The following is an 18,321-nucleotide window of genomic DNA, read 5'->3' on the forward strand; positions in this document are numbered from 1 at the left end:
TGAAATATGGGTTGAATCACACTGGCACTCAAACCGTAGAAGTTTAGACCAGGAAGTATGAAGTTAAAAAAGAAAATAAAAAAGTATTCTGTGTGTGTGTGTGTGTGTGTGTGCGTCACGATTCCTAGCATAGTGTGGTCGTAATTACAATAAAACACGTCTGAGAGTGGTCACCTACACACCTAACCCCCTTAACGTTAAATACTTGCAAAACAACGTATTCACACACACACACACACACACACACACACACACACACACACTTACTTTCTGTATTTTAGTTATATTCAGCCTCTCTAAGTTTCCTCTTCACAGTGAGTCTGATCATTGAGCCAGGAAGTCGCCTTGGGAAAATTATCTATAGCCCGGTTTCTCTCACAAATCTAGAAAGCGAAGCTGCATCTGCATGTTCCCCCTCCAACACTATTTTAACAGCCCTTCTCTCACTCCCTCTCCTGTGCAATAAAGGAACAGTTCACTCTCATGCCAGTGGAAACGTCACGTTTTTGTCCATATAACAGGAGTTTGCCGGCACAAGAACCATAGCAGCCTTCTCCAAAACAATAGCCTGATATCAGACTGAATTGTCACAAAATCTTGACCGCCCTTCAACATACCGGACACCGACCCCCAAATCTCCCCCATACACATCTCGCCAGATACCTGAGTGACATCACAGTTGAGCAATTGCATAACATCATTTTCAGTTGAGTGACATCATTTCTGTCATAAATCGTGACGGACACCGCCACAGACAGATAGACTCCACTTACCTAACCAATTTTAACTAAGAGAAGACAATTGCTTGATGACATCACAGTCGAGCAATTGCGTGACATCACTTCCAGTTGAGTGACATCACTTCACAAACACACACAAACCCTCTTCCTTGTCGCCTCGATCCAGACCCAAATCCAGAACCAAATCTCGGGAATTCTCGCCAGCCATGAACAATTGTCCCCCGCACACATACACACAAATCTCGGGCAGTAACATCTCATGCTCCTACGTCTCATGCTCTTACACACAGTCGTTTATAGAAGCGGCTGCACCGCTTAAAAATTCAGCCCTCGTACAGTTGTTATGAAAGGTGAAATTAGCTATATAAGCCAAAACCGTGTTTCGGTCCATTCTTTAAACATGCTTAATCACTGTTACAAAGTAGTGGATTTTAACATGGGGTGAACGAGAACGACTCCCTTCCGGGTCCAGTGTCAAGTGGGCAATCGAGGAACTACAGTTTTCAGGATCACTTCAGCAGCTTCCCCTGTAAAATCCTGAGCTAGCCCACTGGTGTCGACCAGGTCTTCAGAGTTCCAAAACAGTATATTTAAACCATAATTCTTTCTACTCACAGTGTGGTTGTTTGGCTCTTTTGGCTTGGAACACCAAATACCAGGTCCCCATTGAGTGCATTGGAGAAGGCTGATACAAAGTTGTGCTGGCAACCTCCCTGTGTGTTATATAGACTAACACATTTCACCTGTGTTGCTTTTGGCATGAGGGTGAGTAGATGATGACATCATTTTCATTTGCTGCACCGACTCCATCTCCTGGCAGAGATCACATCTTCATGTGGTACGTTCCACTATTTAAAACACTACAGAAGCAGGAAAATGCCGTATAGTAACATGTGACCTGTTTCAAAACCAGAAACCTGATGATCATCCTTAACAGTTGTAGCTCTCGGCTAGTGTCAGAGAGGGAAGCCGGATTGAGGGTAATTGTACTGGTAGCTGCACTAGCGCCTCCTCTGGTCAGTTGGGGTGCCTGTTCATGGCGGTAGGGAACTGTTGGGAATAGCGTGATCACCTCACGTGCTACGTCCTACCGGTGAAGCTCCCGCTTTTGGGTGAAAAGAAGCGGCTGGCTACTGCGCATGTCTCGGGGGAAGCATGGAGCTAGTCTCGGCTCTCCCCAGATCGGCTGAGGGTGGAGCATCGCCCGGGGCAACAGGGGGGGAAATTGGCCAAGTACAATTGGGGAGAAAATGAGGGACGGAATCGGGAAAAAAACAAACAGTTGTAGCTCTCCCCTGTCCATTTATCCATGTGGTTTCCTTTTGGTAATATATGATTAGTGTTCTGCAGAGAGCACTCATCTCCAATATGGTCTGTGTATTACCTGAGATTATGTATAGTGTCACAAGCTCAAAACTAGCCAAATCTTTAAATGTTTTTATTTTATTTTATTTATGTATTTATTTTAAATAGCAAAAACGGTTGAAGGTTAATGATTATTATTATTATTATTATTATTGAGAAACAAAGTTTCTCAAGCATAAGGTTTCAAGTTTTCAGTAGTATAATGAAGCGACTTGAGTGTATCAAACATTGCTGGACAGGGATTTTATTAAAAAATAGTTTATGTTACTAAACTGTACACTATGTCCACAATTACTATCATACAACCAATTATATACGTTTTTCCAAGTTACTGATTAGAAATCTAAGTATAAAATAGGAAAGTCTTAACAATGAAAAGGAAGGCAATTTTACTCTGCTGATTTCCTTATTGTTAAATCCTATGTCAATTAATATTTTCTAACATTAATTTTCCAGGAAATGGCAGCTGGCTGCTCATACTCACTTCTTTCACTTAAAGACGGCAAACCAGAGCTTGCGCACAGAAATCTTGTTTCTCATCTCATATAGAGCCATGCTTGTGCCGATGTGGCTTGAAGAAAAGTCTTTCTTTAGTGCTAGTTGATTTCTACGGTCTGTTCCTGGACATAGACGATGTAGTGAGTGTTGTCTCCCTGAGTGAAGACCGTCATAGCCTCCATGCCGTCCGCCTCCTCCACCACCATCACCTGGTCACCAGGGTGACCCTCCTCCCCTTCCACCACCATCAGCTGGTCGCTGTGGTTACCGGCCTCTTGTTCATCAGCCACCTGCAGCAACAGTCACAACTCAGTCATGCCGTTTCAGCTGATTCAACATCAGCAATTTGTTGACATGTAGACATTCATGATTTCCTGGGTAAACTGGATTGTTGTTGTTGTTGTTTACCTGTTCTACCACAGTAACAGTGCCTGGAGCCATGGCAACCACCGAGGCGACAGCATCATGACTCTCTGAACCCAGTTCAATAAACTGCTGGAGAATATTAACTGCTCCTGTACACACGCACAACACACAAAAACACAAACATTTATGTATGTAACTCAAGACTACATTTTGTCTTATACAGTAGACTATGCTTCAATAAATTAATAAAAACTATGTTACTGCATAATTAATAGCAACAGCCGTAGCCATAACCAGCATTTCCCCCAAGCATATGTGTAGGGCTATAGCGAGAGAGAAAAAGGTGCTTGTTGGATGCAGCGGCTTGGTGAGCTGCTTGATCCAGTCGGCCAGCTAGTCCAATATTTAGCTCGTCAGCCAATCAGTCAGTTATTTTACCATTGCTGTTGACCTGCATTGCTGCTGCAGCCACCATTGTCAATCACTTTGCCAGTCTATCTATTTACCATGCTGTTGTTGTCTTGTAGCTACCACTACCTGCAGAGTCAGTCAGTTATTGAGTTAGTTGTAGTTAGGTGAGTCGAGTTAGGTGTATTTATTTACCACTGTTGCTGTCCTGTAGAGCTGCTACGGCTGCTTCTGTCTGTTGTTCTTCATCCTCCTCAGGCACATACTGCTGCTCTACTGTCTCCACCACCTGGATATATTCACACATGTATTACAGAGTTTGTGTTAGCTGGCAATTGCTGGGGTTTGGCAAATAAAAATGATCAATATCCAGAACTTTAAAAACATTCCAAACATGTCTGGTTAATGTTACAAAGCGGATTGTGGTGGTCGTCGTTGTTGTTATTATTATTAGGGGTCCAAGCACGAAGTGCGTGGATCCCTATTGTATCTGTTCCGATTATTTTTTTTCTTCTTCTCCGGTAAAACTGTATGTACAGCAGAAACTGTAAGGCTCAGCATAGCCAGACTGGGCACATAGATTGTAAATGTGCCTCACTACTCAGAAACAAAAAATGACCCATATCGGCCAGATGGTGGCGCTATAACAGACCATTTCGCGTTATGGTCCATATCTTCTGAACCGTGAGGCGTAGAATCAAAATTCCACTTCGGCTGTATTCCCTGGATCAATACGCATCTATCCATATAGGCCACGCCCATTTGCGTGTGCCTAGATTTTCCGCCATCTTGGACTTTCTCAAAAAAAAAAAAAAACGAACTCGTCCTAGGCCATTTGCCCGAATGAGCCTAAACTTTTTCTGTGGCATCTCTGGACTTACCTGACTCAAAGTTATTAAAGGATTTTGGATACGTGAAACCGTCTTGAAATGATAAATGTTTAAACTTTTGTGTATTTACTTTTGTTCTTTTCCTGCCCTAAAAGTGTGTGGATCTCAGAAACCATACACCCCCCATCACCCAAACTTTCCACACAGGTTCACGACATCACCCACTACTCAGAGTAAAAAAATTACACCAATCCACCAGATGGTGGCGCTATAACAGCCAATTTCACGTTTGTCGGTCCATAACTTCTGAACTGCGAGCTGTAGAATCAAAATTCCACATCTACTGGTTTCCCTGGAGCATCATGTATCTAACCCACTAGGCCACGCCCATTTCTGCGTGGTAGATTTTCCGCCATTTTGAATTTGATCAAAAACCTACTTTTGCGAGCTCCTCCTAGACCTTTTGGCCAAATCACACAAAACTTTTTCTGGGCCATCTATGGACTACCCCGACCTAAGGTTAGTAAAGGATTTTGGATACGTGAAACCGTTTTGAAATGCTAAATCTCGAAACTTTTAATGAAACACACGCCAACACTAAATTGCCCACAACTCATTAACCGGTCAATTACAACTACTGCTGCTACTACTGCTACCACTCCCACTACTACCAACACTACTACTACTACTATTACTACTTCTGCTACTATTACTACTACTACTACTACTACTACTACTACTACTACTACTACTGGAAGTTGGAATGTAGCATTTTGGGTGGGGTTAATGTGTTTTGGGGTTCTGCATCTGCTGTAGCATAATACATAGTTGGTTTAGATGTCACACAGTAATGCCCGATCCACAAAGACTTGACACCCACGTTTGAATAAAAACAAGTTTATGCCATAATAAGGTTATATCCGTGCCTTGTTATTGCTGTGGAAGGATGGTGTAGGGGTAAAGTAGCAGACACCAAAGCTGGAGGTCCTGGGTTCAAACCACGGCCAGGTAACTGTTTTATTTTTTGAAAATGTAGAATAAAGGTTAATCTGGATATAATTATGTATAACGCTGCTGAATACACACTGTGTACATAGCAGAATAACTGAATATGCCTATTTATGGTAACGTCATATTTCGACGTCCTCTTGACATTCCTGTGTAGATGTCTAAATGATCCCCAAATCGGCTGCGATTTGGCCTAGTCCTGGACGTCACTGAAAGATGATATCAGAACATCATCATGATGTAATTGTGTTTGCTGGGAGCCTTCTTTCAGATATATGAAAGGAAAAACATTCCAATACATTATTGTGTCTTCAGATGTGAAAGGTCCAAAAAGAGAATTAAATCTGAATTATCCTTGTCACTCATGTGTCCAGCTCAGTGGCCTTGTGGTCTGAATGGCCGCCCTGAGACTGGGAGGTCGTGAGTTCGATCCCCGGCCGAGTCATAGCAAAGACTATAAAAATGAGACCCATTTGCCTCCCTGCTTGGCACTCAGCATCAAAGGGTTGGAATTGGGGGGTTAGATCACCATATGATTCCCGAGCGCGGCGCACGCTGCCGCTCACCGCTCCCCCAGGGGATGATACAAATGTGGAGAACAAATTTCACACATTGTGTGACAATCAGTGGGACTTTACCTTTACTTTAGTTCCATTGTAACAGCACAACCCACACCAATTAGTTCAAACACCTCCATTCAGGGCAGACTTTTAATGTAAAGTAGTGGATTATGTGTGTAATACAGACATGTCCTTAATGGTAAATGGACTGCATGACAAGCTGCAATGCAGGGTGCTGGCTATAGTCATCAAAAGCAATTTCAGGGATAAAACCATCAACGTTCTGTAGTGGACGCCACTATGCCCTATGGTTTGATGTGTGTGTGGGAAAGACTCAATGACAACTGAAAATTCTGATTTCAGAACACAAAAGCTCCATCATGAGACAAGAACTAACCTCTCCTGTTGCAAAACACGTTCTTGAACACAGCCACGCAATCTCCAGCTAACATTTCCAAGATATTGAAAAAGTTCATGAAACACCGCAAAATAAGGAGGCAACATGTGGGGTTTTAATTACTATTACTGACTTAACTGTCTGAAGTTGAAAATTGTTCATCCCACATGGGGTTTGAACTTTGAGCCACAATAGTCTTTAGTTAGCATAAGTCATGAGCTTTACCAAGTGAGCTATCCAGACTGTTGTATTTAACTTTGTAGACCATATTATATGTATCTGCAGAGCCAGAGAAGTACTTGTCGTATTGACAGTATGTTCTACCCAAATACCACTTTCTGTCCAGATACTTAAAGGGATATTGTACACAAAAACTGCTTTCTATCCAAGTACTACTTCAAGTTTCAAGACATCACCCACTACTCAAAGGAAAAAATTACACCAATCCACCAGATGGTGGCGCTATAACAGCCAACCACCACTACTACTGCTGCTGCTGCTACTACTACTACTACTATTGGCTACTAGTGGCGGCTGTGGCTCAGGAGGTAGAGCGGGTTGTCCACTAATTAGAAGGTTGGTGGTTCGTTCCCCGGCTCCTCCAGTCCGCACGTCGAAGTGTCCTTGGGCAAGACACTGAACCCCAAATTGCTCCCGATGGCTGTGCCAGCACCCTGCGTGGCAGCTGGCCGCCTTCGGTGTGTGAATGGGTGAATGTAGGCACATTGTAACGCTTTGGATAAAAGCGCTATATAAATGCAGTCCATTTACCATTTACTATTCTTAGTACTTCTGCTGCTACTACTGCTACCACTCCCTCTACTACCAACACTATTACTACTACTGCTACTACTACTACTACTAGTACTGCTTGGAAACCGTCAGGTCACCGGATCTCAACCAAACTTTGTTTACTTGTGCACATACCAAGTCTGAATAAATGTGCACTATCTGACATATACCCCCCAAGTCACCGGAAGCTTGGACCCCGCATCGCCGCTTGCGGCTATATTTATCATTATTATTACATCTGTCGCTAACACCCTGACTTTTTTTTTACAAGTTTAAATTCTATATCAATGAGGTAGCATATTACACCTGTCCCCGCAGCAATGCATTCAACCCTCCCTCTCCCTCCGCAAAGCATCTCCGAGTCTTTCCTGCACCGTCTCCATCCACCTCCCCCTGCCCCCTGTCCTCCCACCTGCGGCTAGTACAGCTAGCTGTGCAAATGCTAGCCTCCATATTCCACATCCAGAATACATCCTATCCCCCCCCCCCCCAATATGTTTATTGTATTTCTTTCTTATACACAACATACAGTGACAATACAACTTTAAAGACCAGACAGAATACATCCTAGTTGGTGATTCCATTGTTAGATACGTTGCTATCCCAAATGGCATTACATATTCTTTCTCTGGCACAAAAGTCCTTGACATAGTAGAAGATATATCCCGCCCATCATTGAGCATCACCCCTCTGCCCATACAGTGATTGTGCATGTGGGCACAAACGATATCAGGTGCAGGCAATCAATCAAACTTGGTTTGGATTACGAGACCCTAGCGCTGACGATACACCCTTTTCACGGGGGCCATTTTGTGTCAAAAAGGCAGGGTAAACACAGATGCAAGCAAAACACTAATGAGGGTTTACAACTTCCATGATTGGAAGTTGTAAACTGTACTGTACATCTGTGTATTGTGTGTGTGTGTATGTGTGTGTGTGTGTGTGTGTGTGTGTGTGTGTGTGTGTGTGTGTGTGTGTGTGTGCGTGCGTGCGTGCGTGTACCTCCCAGGTGCTTTGTCCTGTGTCCACCAGTTTCAGGTTGTGTTTGTTCTTCAGGTGGCGGTTCAGCTCCCACTTGGTGCCATAAACAAACTCACACACAGGACACTTCATACCACCTGAACACAGGCACAGGTATTAGTATTAACATCACCTTAAAGCTGAAACATTGGTGTGCATGTAAACATAGCCACTGTTTCCCAGAAAATGTTTCCTATTGGCAATGCATTGTGAAATATCAAAAATAAAATCAGTGTAGATGAGAAAGTGAATCTGTTCTGCTTGAATGCTGAAGTTCTTCCAAAGTGAAATACAGCTTTAAGAGCAGAGAAACCGACCTTGCTGTTCCAGAGTATCTGGGTCCGGCTGTCCAGGTCCAGCATTCTGGTATTCCTGATCTGGGTGTTTCTTGCTGTAGTGTCGTTTCAGGGGGCCGGCGATGTTACAGGAGTAGTGGCAGTGGGCACAACGAAAAGGCTACAAAGCAAATTATGTATACACAAGTGGAAAACAAAATATTGTTGTTGGATTGCATTTTCTTTTCCCAATTTGCATTAATATTTCAATAACTATTTTCATCAAACATGCTATCTCCTACTCCTAGAGTAGCTACTGTTTCTTTACAGTAGCTAATGGGGAGCTAAATAAACAAACAAAGAAACAAACAAACTACTCATCTGTTTGTTTGCCGGACCCGGAATGGGGAGGCCAACAAACACCTCAGGGGCTGACTGACTGACTGACTCCCCATTGTTGAAACATGCATGCCTGAGTGTTCAGCAGCAGCAGTCCGGGTCGGGCTTAACTATTCTTGCTTGCTTAGTCTTGTTTTGGTTTTTAGGTGTGGTTTTTGGTTTTTAGGGCCAGCAGCTCTTTAAGTCACTATGTTGGTTGGTCAGTCAACAAAAAGTTCACCGCCCTTTAGCAGGCACATTAAGTTGAAATTTGGCATGGAGGACAAGTGTGTGTGTGTGTGTGTGTGTGTGTGTGTGTGTGTGTGTGTGTGTGTGTGTGTGTGTGCGTGTGCGTGCATGCGTGCGTGCGTCCGAAGGTGTGTGTTTGTGTTCATGCGAATTGGCTAAAAGGGGGGCGGTGGGGAGCAAATTTCACAATGGAGTGGATGACACCATAAGGGAGTGCATGACATCACACTATGAGTGACATCACATATCTGGTCACAGCTATTGCGAATTCATGCTTGTTTTATGTCTGACGTTTGTCAACTACTAACGTACTAAGCGGATTTTAATATTTAAGCCCATTGGCCAGCTAGAGGGGTAGCTGACCCTGCTGTATTGTCTTGTCTTGCTTTTAGATTTGCTTTTTATTTTATTTTTTTATTCTTTTTTTATACTTGTTTTTGTATTTTAATTTAGTGCTCGTCATGTAATGTGTAATGTTGTCTTGGACCCCAGGAAGACTAGCTGTTGTTAGTTGTTGTTTTTTAAATAAACTAATAAATACTGTATATTCAAAAGTGATTTTTACACTTAGAAGCTGGATTTGGACATGGTGAAGTGTTAGATATTAAATAAAATTACAGTAAATTGTATGATGTTACTAGGATTTCAATGACAATGAAGTTAGCCCAAGGAGAGAATGTAGTGCATATACTTGGTAATAGCTTTCCCTCTCTCCCGTTATCTCCCCATCTATATTATATTATATCATATGCGCGCTGTTAGCGTCAGCTGTGTCCAGTCACATTTTCGAGGAGCTGCATGCAGGCTGCGCCGGCAGGCTCGCCACGGCGCACCGCTCGGAAATGAACCCTTCAAATAGACACACACACACACACACACACACACACACACACACACACACACACACACACACACACACACACACACACACACACACACACACCATACTGCATCGCCCAGATTAATCACTAAGGGGACATTCACACCAAAAGCGTCTTTTTCAGTCAGAACGCTATGAAAATCATGTCGAGGGCGCTTCCATTGTGCACAAAACACAGCGCACGGAGGGGCACGGACGGTAGCCAGCTAGTTTTGTCTGTTTGATGTTGTTCACTGTCAACATGAAAGCCAGATTATTGTCAATTCTGGCAGCAGCAGAGGTTGAGGATACCTCGGTAGGAGAAATGGTAGGAGGAAAAGACGAGCAGGGCGCTTTTCCTCTAATGTTCAACTTTTTTCAGCTTTAAAACGGCCACAGCGCTCCTCCAAAAACAATAGACGCCACCAACGCTAAACGCCAGGTGCGTTCATTAAAAGAGGAGCACATTTAGCGCGTCCTTACATAGAGAATTAATTGCAGAAAGACGAAAACGCTTTTGGTGTGAATGTCCCCATATGCTATGATTAATAGCCTACTATAATATTAGTCTATAATTATTTTTCCCCTTTGTGTAGCCTACATTCAGAGGTCTGCTCGAGCTCACGGCATTCTTCTATCACCTGTCAATCAAACAAAACGAATGCGGGCTGATGGAAACGTGCTTCTCCTGTCTCTCTATCTCCAAAATCCCACTAGCCTACTTGCAAAATCATTTTTGTCAATCAAATGTCCCTGTTTCCCCATGGCAAATACGTTTCTATTTATGAGTCAACCAAAGAACCCGAATTGCATCAATTAAAAGCTGCAAATCACAGATTTTTTTAACAGTGTTATTGGTATATGATGCGATGGTGTTGAGATGTCCAAATTACACATGGAGATTATAGCATGTATCACGTAAAACTTTATTAAAGGGAATGAGAGATGGGGATCTGATTGGTTTGATTGATGTAACATCCAGGCAACACCTGTGCATAATTCTTGCCTGTGCAGCTAATAAGCACACCCATTTCTGCTTTTGCACGGAGAACGCAGGCATTTTTGCGGGCCACGGAGAATAGCAGATGATTTTGGCATGACTCCAATTGTGCTACCGCCCAGCGCTAAACACAGCACAGGCGCTAATTAGCGCGGTAGAAAGATAGGGCTCAGTGTGAGTGTGTGAGTGAGTGAGTGAGTGTGAGTGTGAGTGTGAGTGTGAGTGTGAGTGTGTGTGTGTGTGTGTGTGTGTGTGTGTGTGTGTGTGTGTGTGTGTGTGTGTGTTGTAACCTTAAATTCAGCATGTTGCTCCATGTGTCTGAGCAGGGCAGGTTTAGAGACAGAGGTATAGTCACACTCTGAACAGTGAAACTGTTTCCCTGGGCAAAAACATCATTGTCCTCGTTATTATCATCATTATTAGTGTGTTATTCATATTTTTGCATCTCAAGCAATCTTTACACAGAACACAAAACAGCAAAATAACAACACATAACATTTCAAAATGTAATTAAAAAAGCAGTGACAACAATAGTATTTACAATGTACCTACCTTCAGCGGTGTGGCTAAGTCTGTGGCTTTTCAGCGTAACTTTAGATTTGAACTTTTTCCCACAGAGGTCACACAGGTGACTTCTCTCTGTGCTGTGTCGGTTCATGTGAGTCTTCAGGTTACTCTTACTGCGACCTGCATAGTCACACACACTGCAGCGGTATGGCTTCAAACCTGCGCGCGTGCACACACACACACACACATACACATACACACACACACACACACACACACACACACACACACACACACAGTACAGACACACACAGTTCAATAATCACCCAACAGCCTAACTAGCCTAAAGACTAGGAACAAGCATATGGGGCGGCAACTGTAATGTTCCTCAGAGAAAGTCAGTATTCGCTCAGACTGCTTTCTCCTTCAAAGCCATAAAGGAGTGGAATAGGTTACCAGTAGTATAAAGAATTTTCCAAACTATAGTGGTTTCTCCCGTGAGGCCAAGAGGTGTTGCCAGCAAAGTAGCCTATGGCTAAATCTGTTGCAAAGCATCTCTTCCCCTATGGGGTTGAATGTTTTTTGTATATGTCCCTGCCAAATAAACTAATAAAATAAAAAAATAAAATACATTAAAACAAGGTCCTATAGGTTATTATAGAGAGCGTCACTTCCTGCTTCAGCACTGTACCAGAGATTTGCATCCGCCATTCATTTTCCCATAGACATTTCGTAAAATGCTTATAAAAAGAGTTTTACTGGTAAACCAAACGTTCAGCTAACGCCATAATCGGGAGAGACCATACAACATTTCACTCGGACCAAAACTTTAAAAAACAACATCGAAAAAATATTGTCTTCAAACTCACATTTTTTAACGTTTTGGTCTGAGTGAAATGTTGTGGGATCTCTCCTGTTTCTAAATGTATCTGTACCGTTTGGTTTGAACAAGTAAAACTCTTTTTATAAGCATTTTATGAAAGGTCTATGGGAAAATAAATGGCGGATGAAAAATCTCTGGTACAGCTGAAGCACTGCCACCGTCACTTCCTTTTCCTTTTCCACTGTTTACAGTCTAAATAGCAACTTGCACCGCGACTTTCCAGTAATTTTCCACTGTTGTAAGACGAGTTGACGTCTTCTATGCAGTGTGTTTATGATTCAAGATTCAAGATTTTTTTATTGTCACTCCGTGGTACAAGTATCACGTGTGAAATTCTTGTGCTGTGAAATCCGTTTACAACATAGTACAAATATAACAGGGCATATGAGTGCAAAAACAACAAGAGACACAACAAGCAATAAGGCAGTAGAGTGATAAGACAAGTCAGAGACAGTGGCATATTCACTGCACATAGGTGCACATGTCATGTGCATACTTTAGACGTGCTTAAACATTTTAAATTCGACGTATTTGACATACAGGTGCAAATAGCATATACCTAATTAAACATACAATTAAACATTAGACATACATAATGGTAGCAGCTACAGTACAGTACAGCTACTACACTATTTGTGTATGTTAAGGAGTCTCGTGGCCTGCGGGAAGAAACTGTCCCTCAAGCGATTTGTGCGTGCTTTTGGAACCCTGTATCTCCTCCCTGAGGGTAACAGGGAGAACAGGCTGTTGTGGGGGTGGTTTGTGTCCTTGATGATCTTCAGGGACCTCCTGAGGCACCGCTGGTTGTACAGTTCATGCAGTTCTGGCAACTCACATCCTGTTACGTGCTGGGCCGCGCGTCTCACTCTTCGTAGCGCCCTGCGGTCCATGGTGGTACAGTTCCCGTACCAGGTGGTGAAGCAGCCAGTCAGCAGGCTTTCAATGGTGCCTCTGTAGAAGTCCCTAAGGATTTCTGGCCTTAGCCCAAATTTCTTCAGGCGCCTGAGTCCATGTAGTCGCTGTTGGGCCTTTTTGACAACAGTGGCGGTGTGACCGGCCCAAGTCAGGTCCTGGTGGATGTTGACTCCCAGGTACTTGAAGCTGTCCACCCTTTCCACCACTGTGCCGTTGATGGTGATTGGGGGGTGTGCACCCCCCCCCCCTGTAGTCTACAATGATTTCCTTGGTCTTGGAGACGTTCAGAGAGAGGTGGTTGTCCTGGCACCATTGTTCCAGGGCCCCCACCTCCTCTCTGTAGGCCGTCTCGTCGCCCCCCCGAGATCAGCCCCATGACTGCTGTGTCGTCTGCAAACTTCACGATGGTGTTCGAAGTTTGAGTCGCCACGCAGTCGTGGGTGTAGAGGTCGTACCAGAAGGGGCTGGAGACGCACCCCTGGGGCGCTCCTATGCTGATGGTCAGTGGGGAGGAGGTGAGGTTGCCCACCCTCACCACCTGGCGGCGATCTGTCAGGAAATCCAGGATCCAGTCGCACATTGCTGTGTTTAGTCCCAGATCCTTGAGCTTGCGTACCAGCCTGGAGGGTACTATGGTGTTGAATGCTGAGCTGTAGTCCACGAACAGCATTCTTACATAGGTGTCCTTCCCCTCCAGGTGGGACAGGGCGGTGTGGAGCACGTGTGCTACTGCATCCGCTGTGCTCCTGTTGGGGCGGTATGCAAATTGTAGCGGGTCGTGGTCCGGGGGGAGTGTGGGGCGGATCTGTGATATAACCAGCTTTTCAAAGCACTTGCTGGCTATTGGCGTGAGGGCTATTGGGCGCCAGTCATTGAGGCTGGTCACTTTCTGCTGCTTGGGAATGGGGATGATTGTCGCTGCTTTGAAGCAGGAGGGAACTTGTCAGAGGGAGAGAGACTGGTTGAAAATGTCTGTGAATACGCCTGCCAGCTGGTGGGCGCAGGCCTTGAGGACCCGCCCGGGGATGCTGTCCGGGCGGGCCGCCTTGCGTGGGTTGATACGCAGGAACGACCGGCGCACCTCATCCTCAGTGATGGTGAGAGGGCGGTCTGGATCTGTGGGGGGTGGGAGGTGGGAATGGGAGGGGGTGGGGATGCTGAGGGGTGGGAGGGAGGAGAGGAGGAGGGGTGGTGGGGGGGAGAGGTTGCGGGGAGGTGGTCGGGGGAAGGAGGGCAGTGGGGGTGGTGGGGGGGAGGAGAGCAGGAGGGGTGGTGGGGGGACGGAGAGGAGGAGGGGTGATGGGGGGGAGAGGTGGCAGGGGGGGGAGGAGAGGAGGGGGGAGGGGGGGTGGTGGGGGGGAGGAGAGAGGGGGGGTGATGGGGGGGAGGAGAGGAGGAGGGGTGATGGGGGGAGAGGTGGCTGAGGGGGGGAGGAGAGGTGGTGGAGGTGGGGTGGTGGTGGGGGGGAGAGGGGTAGGAGAGGAGGGGGGGAGGAGGGGAGGCGCTCTGGCAGAGGGGTCAAACCTAGCGTAGAACGCGTTGAGTTCGTCCGGTAGGGAGGGTGATGTGTGGGGGGATTGCTGTTTCTCCCCCTTGAAGTCAGTGGCAGCATGGAGTCCTCTCCATAGATGCCTGAGGTTATTAGAGTCCAGTTTGGACTCTAGCATATTGCCATATTCTCTCGTTATGCGTTAACGTTATTAGAAAATAGACGAAATGGACGCGGAAAAGGAAGTGACGAAGTGACGGTGGCTTTTCTGTCACTTCCGCTTTCCTTTTCCGCATTCATTTCGGCTACTTGCAATTGAGTTGCAATTGTTTTTATATCATGTTCATGCGATGAAAATACGCCCAGTGTAATAATATTTACATCACTTTATATTGATAACTTAGTGGACAAATTTAGTCAAAACTATTGAGTGTTGAGTGTGTTACTGAACGCACTGAAATAAAAAGTATTCTTATTGTGTCAGGGCTGTGCAAAAAAATCGATATGGGAGATATCGATACAGTATCGCATCAAAAAAGTATTGCGATATATTGCCGTATCGATTTTATTTCACAGCCCTATTTAATACCCATTAAATCATATCCTTAACAAGCTTTAACTGGATTAGACCCAAACGGGAACAAGAATAGGAAGAGTTGACACAAGCGATTTGTATTGTAGTTTTAATATATCTCACATAGCCATGGTTTATATAGAGAGCCAAAGTGTCACTTCCTGCTTCAGCACTGTACTGTTTTCATCCGCCATTTATTTTCCCATAGACATATCGTAAAATTGGTATAAAAATAGTTTTACTTGTTCAAACCAAACGATACAGATATATTTAGAAACAGGAGATCGCATAAAATTTAACTCGGACCTAGGGCTGGGTCGGTTTGAAAATTTTAAAACCGGTTCGATATTGCCGTCTAAACCGGATCGAATCGGTATACCGATTTTTTTTGTAATAAAAAAAAAAAAAAAATTAAGCAGGGCTCCCGAGTGTGGCCCATAACTGTCTGTAGTGCAACTTCAGTCCACCTGATAGCGATAATACACCTCTAAGCTGGTATTGTCAACCAGCAATGCCACTGAATAAAAAGAAGCAGGACACCTGTGTAATAGGCATGGGTCGGTTTGAACATTTTGAAACCGGTTCGATATTCCCCCAAAAAACGTATCAAAGCGGCTGCAGTTGGTGGCGATAATGCACCTCTAAGCTGGTATGCTGCCAACCAGCATGAACACTGAATACAAATAAGCAGAACCTTTTAACTGTAACAACACACTGTTATTTCTCATAACTATTCAGCTTAACTTTTCTTCAAACATCAACATAATAAACAAAATAAGACTTTTGCCTACTAGTGCAACTTGAGAAGAGGCTAATATGAACAATAGTGCAATCAGAATGGACTGGCAAAAAAAAAAAAAAGTTTTTTCGGTTCGCACGTGATCAAACGAAAGTTACGTATGTAACTACGGTTCTATGAATCCCGAATGACCGCCAGAGGCGGTGCTTAAGCACTGAATATTCCCCTTCGCGCATGCGCAGTTCGAGTATGTATACCAACAATGTCACCTGTGACCCCCTGGATGACCGGACAGAGGTTATATCTTCCGGTGTCATCAGGGATCATTTCCTACAGAAACTTCTCGCGAGCACATGAGGATTCTGAGTGACAGAGCGCTCTGGCGGTCATTCGGGATTCATAGAACCGTAGTTACATACGTAACTTTCGTTCTATTTCATCCCTGCTGACCGCCAGAGGCGGTGCTTAAGCACTGAATGACTTATACCAGCAAAGTCACGAGGAATCCTGAGTACCCACCTCAATGAGTAGAATCAGAGGATTCTGGCACCAGTACCACGCCCAGTGGATGGGGAGTGGCAACATTCACCCGGTAGAACCTGGAGAAAGTGTCTGGTGACGCCCATGAGGCAGCAGCACATATGTCCCCCAGGGATACCCCTCTCAGGGCAGCCCATGATGTGGAGACACTCCTGGTAGAATGGCCCCTCACGCCGGATGGCAGGAGGCGGTTACTCGCCCCATAGGCATAGCTGATAGCGTCCACAATCCAGTGGGACAGACGCTGTTTGGAGAGAGCGCAACCTTTGTTAGGGCCACCATAACAGAGGAAGAGCTGTTCTGACTGTCGAATGCACATGGTAGCTGTAATATAGGCTCTTAGGGCCCGCACTGGGCACAGCAGTTCCCGCTTGTCCCCCCTCTCTCCTGGTGGGGGGTCAAATCGTGCAAGCCGTATTGGCTGGTTGAGGTGTGAGTGCGACAGCACCTTAGGGAGGAATGCTGTGTTTGGCCACAGAGTGACCCCCGAGCCATCTGAGTTCCACCTCAGACATGAGACACTGACAGACAGGGCGTGCAGCTCACTGATCCGCTTTGCTGAGGTAATGGCCAGGAGGAATGCAGTCTTGCATGACACCCACTTTAGCTCCGCCTGTGCCAAGGGCTCAAAGGGAGGCCTGCATAGAGCATCCAGCACCAGGGGAAGATCCCATGCTGGGATTCTCGGGGCTCTTGGAGGATGCAACCTCTGAGCCCCCTTCAGGAAGAGGGACACCAGACTGTGGCTCCCCACTGTGCCATTGTCGACTCTGGCATGTCGACACGATATTGCCGCTACGTACACCTTCAGAGTAGCAGGAGACCGGCCTTTGTCCAGGAGGGACTGCAGGAACTCAAGGACAGTAGGCACAGAACAATGTACTGGGTCCTCGCTCCGACCCATACACCAGTTGTAAAACAGCTTCCATCTGTTGTCGTACTGCAGACGAGTGGATGGCGCCCTTGCATTCATTATAGTATGCCTGACAGGGTCTACACAGCTGCTGAGTAGTGGTTCGGGCCCTCCAGCAGCCAAACGCACAGCTGGAGGCGTTGGGGATTGGGATGCCAGATCTGACCTTCCAGTTGGGACAGGAGATCTCTCCTGTCGGGGAGGCGCCATGGAGCGCTGCGACAGAGTCTGTGCAGCAAAGGGAACCATGTCCTCCCTGGCCAGAAGGGGGCCACCAACAGAATCCTGTGCCCCTCCTGAAGAACTCTCTGAAGTACTAGCCGAATCAGAGGAAGCGGTGGGAAGGCATATAGAAGACCCTCTGGCCAAGGATGAGCCAGTGCATCCTGGCCCAGAGGGCTGGTTGTCTCCGCTAAGGAGAACCATAGAGGGCAGTGAGTCGACACCTCTGAGGCGAAGAGGTCCACCTCTGCTCTGCCGAAGCGGCTCCAGACTGTGTGCACCACCTCTGGGTTGAGGCACCACTCCCCTGATGGAGGCTTTTGACGGGAGAGGAAGTCTGCCAAGTGGTTCTGCTCTCCCGGTAGATATATTGCCCCTAGGCTGATCAGGCGGGGGGCCGCCCATGTCAGGAGGTCCCTTGACACTTGCAGCAGCCGTGCAGACTTGGTTCCACCCTGATGGTTTATATGATAGACGGTCGAGGTGTTGTCTGACCGAATGAGGACGTGCCTGCCTCTCAGGTATGGCAGGAAGTTCTTGAGAGCTAGGTGCGCTGCTCGCAGCTCCAGCACATTGATGTGTGCGGCGCGGTCTTCCCCAGACCACTGCCCGCGAGCCGTCCTGCTCTGCCACACTGCACCCCATCCTGTGGGGCAGGCATCTGTGGTGACAGTCTCCCTGCGGGACGGGATGGAGTCCATAGGGACCCCCCTTGCCATATAGGCCCCGTCCCTCCACGGGGCTAGGGCGAGGAGACACTGCTGTGCCACTCTGACCTTTCTGTGTCTGTGCCG

At 46.0% G+C, this 18,321-nt stretch overlaps 1 protein-coding gene across 1 annotated transcript in view; it reads right to left on the reverse strand.

Moving 5' to 3' along the window:
• Positions 1–2,400: 2,400 nt before the first annotated feature.
• Positions 2,401–18,321, reverse strand: part of zfat (zinc finger and AT hook domain containing) — a 48,460-nt gene continuing 32,539 nt past the window's right edge. The window contains exons 18-24 of the mRNA XM_083643046.1: positions 11,298–11,471; positions 11,036–11,124; positions 8,302–8,440; positions 7,967–8,082; positions 3,573–3,666; positions 3,012–3,118; positions 2,401–2,893 (exon numbers count right to left, since the gene is read on the reverse strand). Coding sequence (XP_083499172.1) covers positions 2,702–2,893; positions 3,012–3,118; positions 3,573–3,666; positions 7,967–8,082; positions 8,302–8,440; positions 11,036–11,124; positions 11,298–11,471 — 911 coding nt within the window. The 3' untranslated portion in view covers positions 2,401–2,701. The remainder of the gene's footprint in view (positions 2,894–3,011; positions 3,119–3,572; positions 3,667–7,966; positions 8,083–8,301; positions 8,441–11,035; positions 11,125–11,297; positions 11,472–18,321) is intronic.

The sequence above is a fragment of the Poromitra crassiceps genome, assembly GCF_964638095.1.
Source record: "Poromitra crassiceps genome assembly, chromosome: 1".
Taxonomy (NCBI): domain Eukaryota; kingdom Metazoa; phylum Chordata; class Actinopteri; order Beryciformes; family Melamphaidae; genus Poromitra; species Poromitra crassiceps.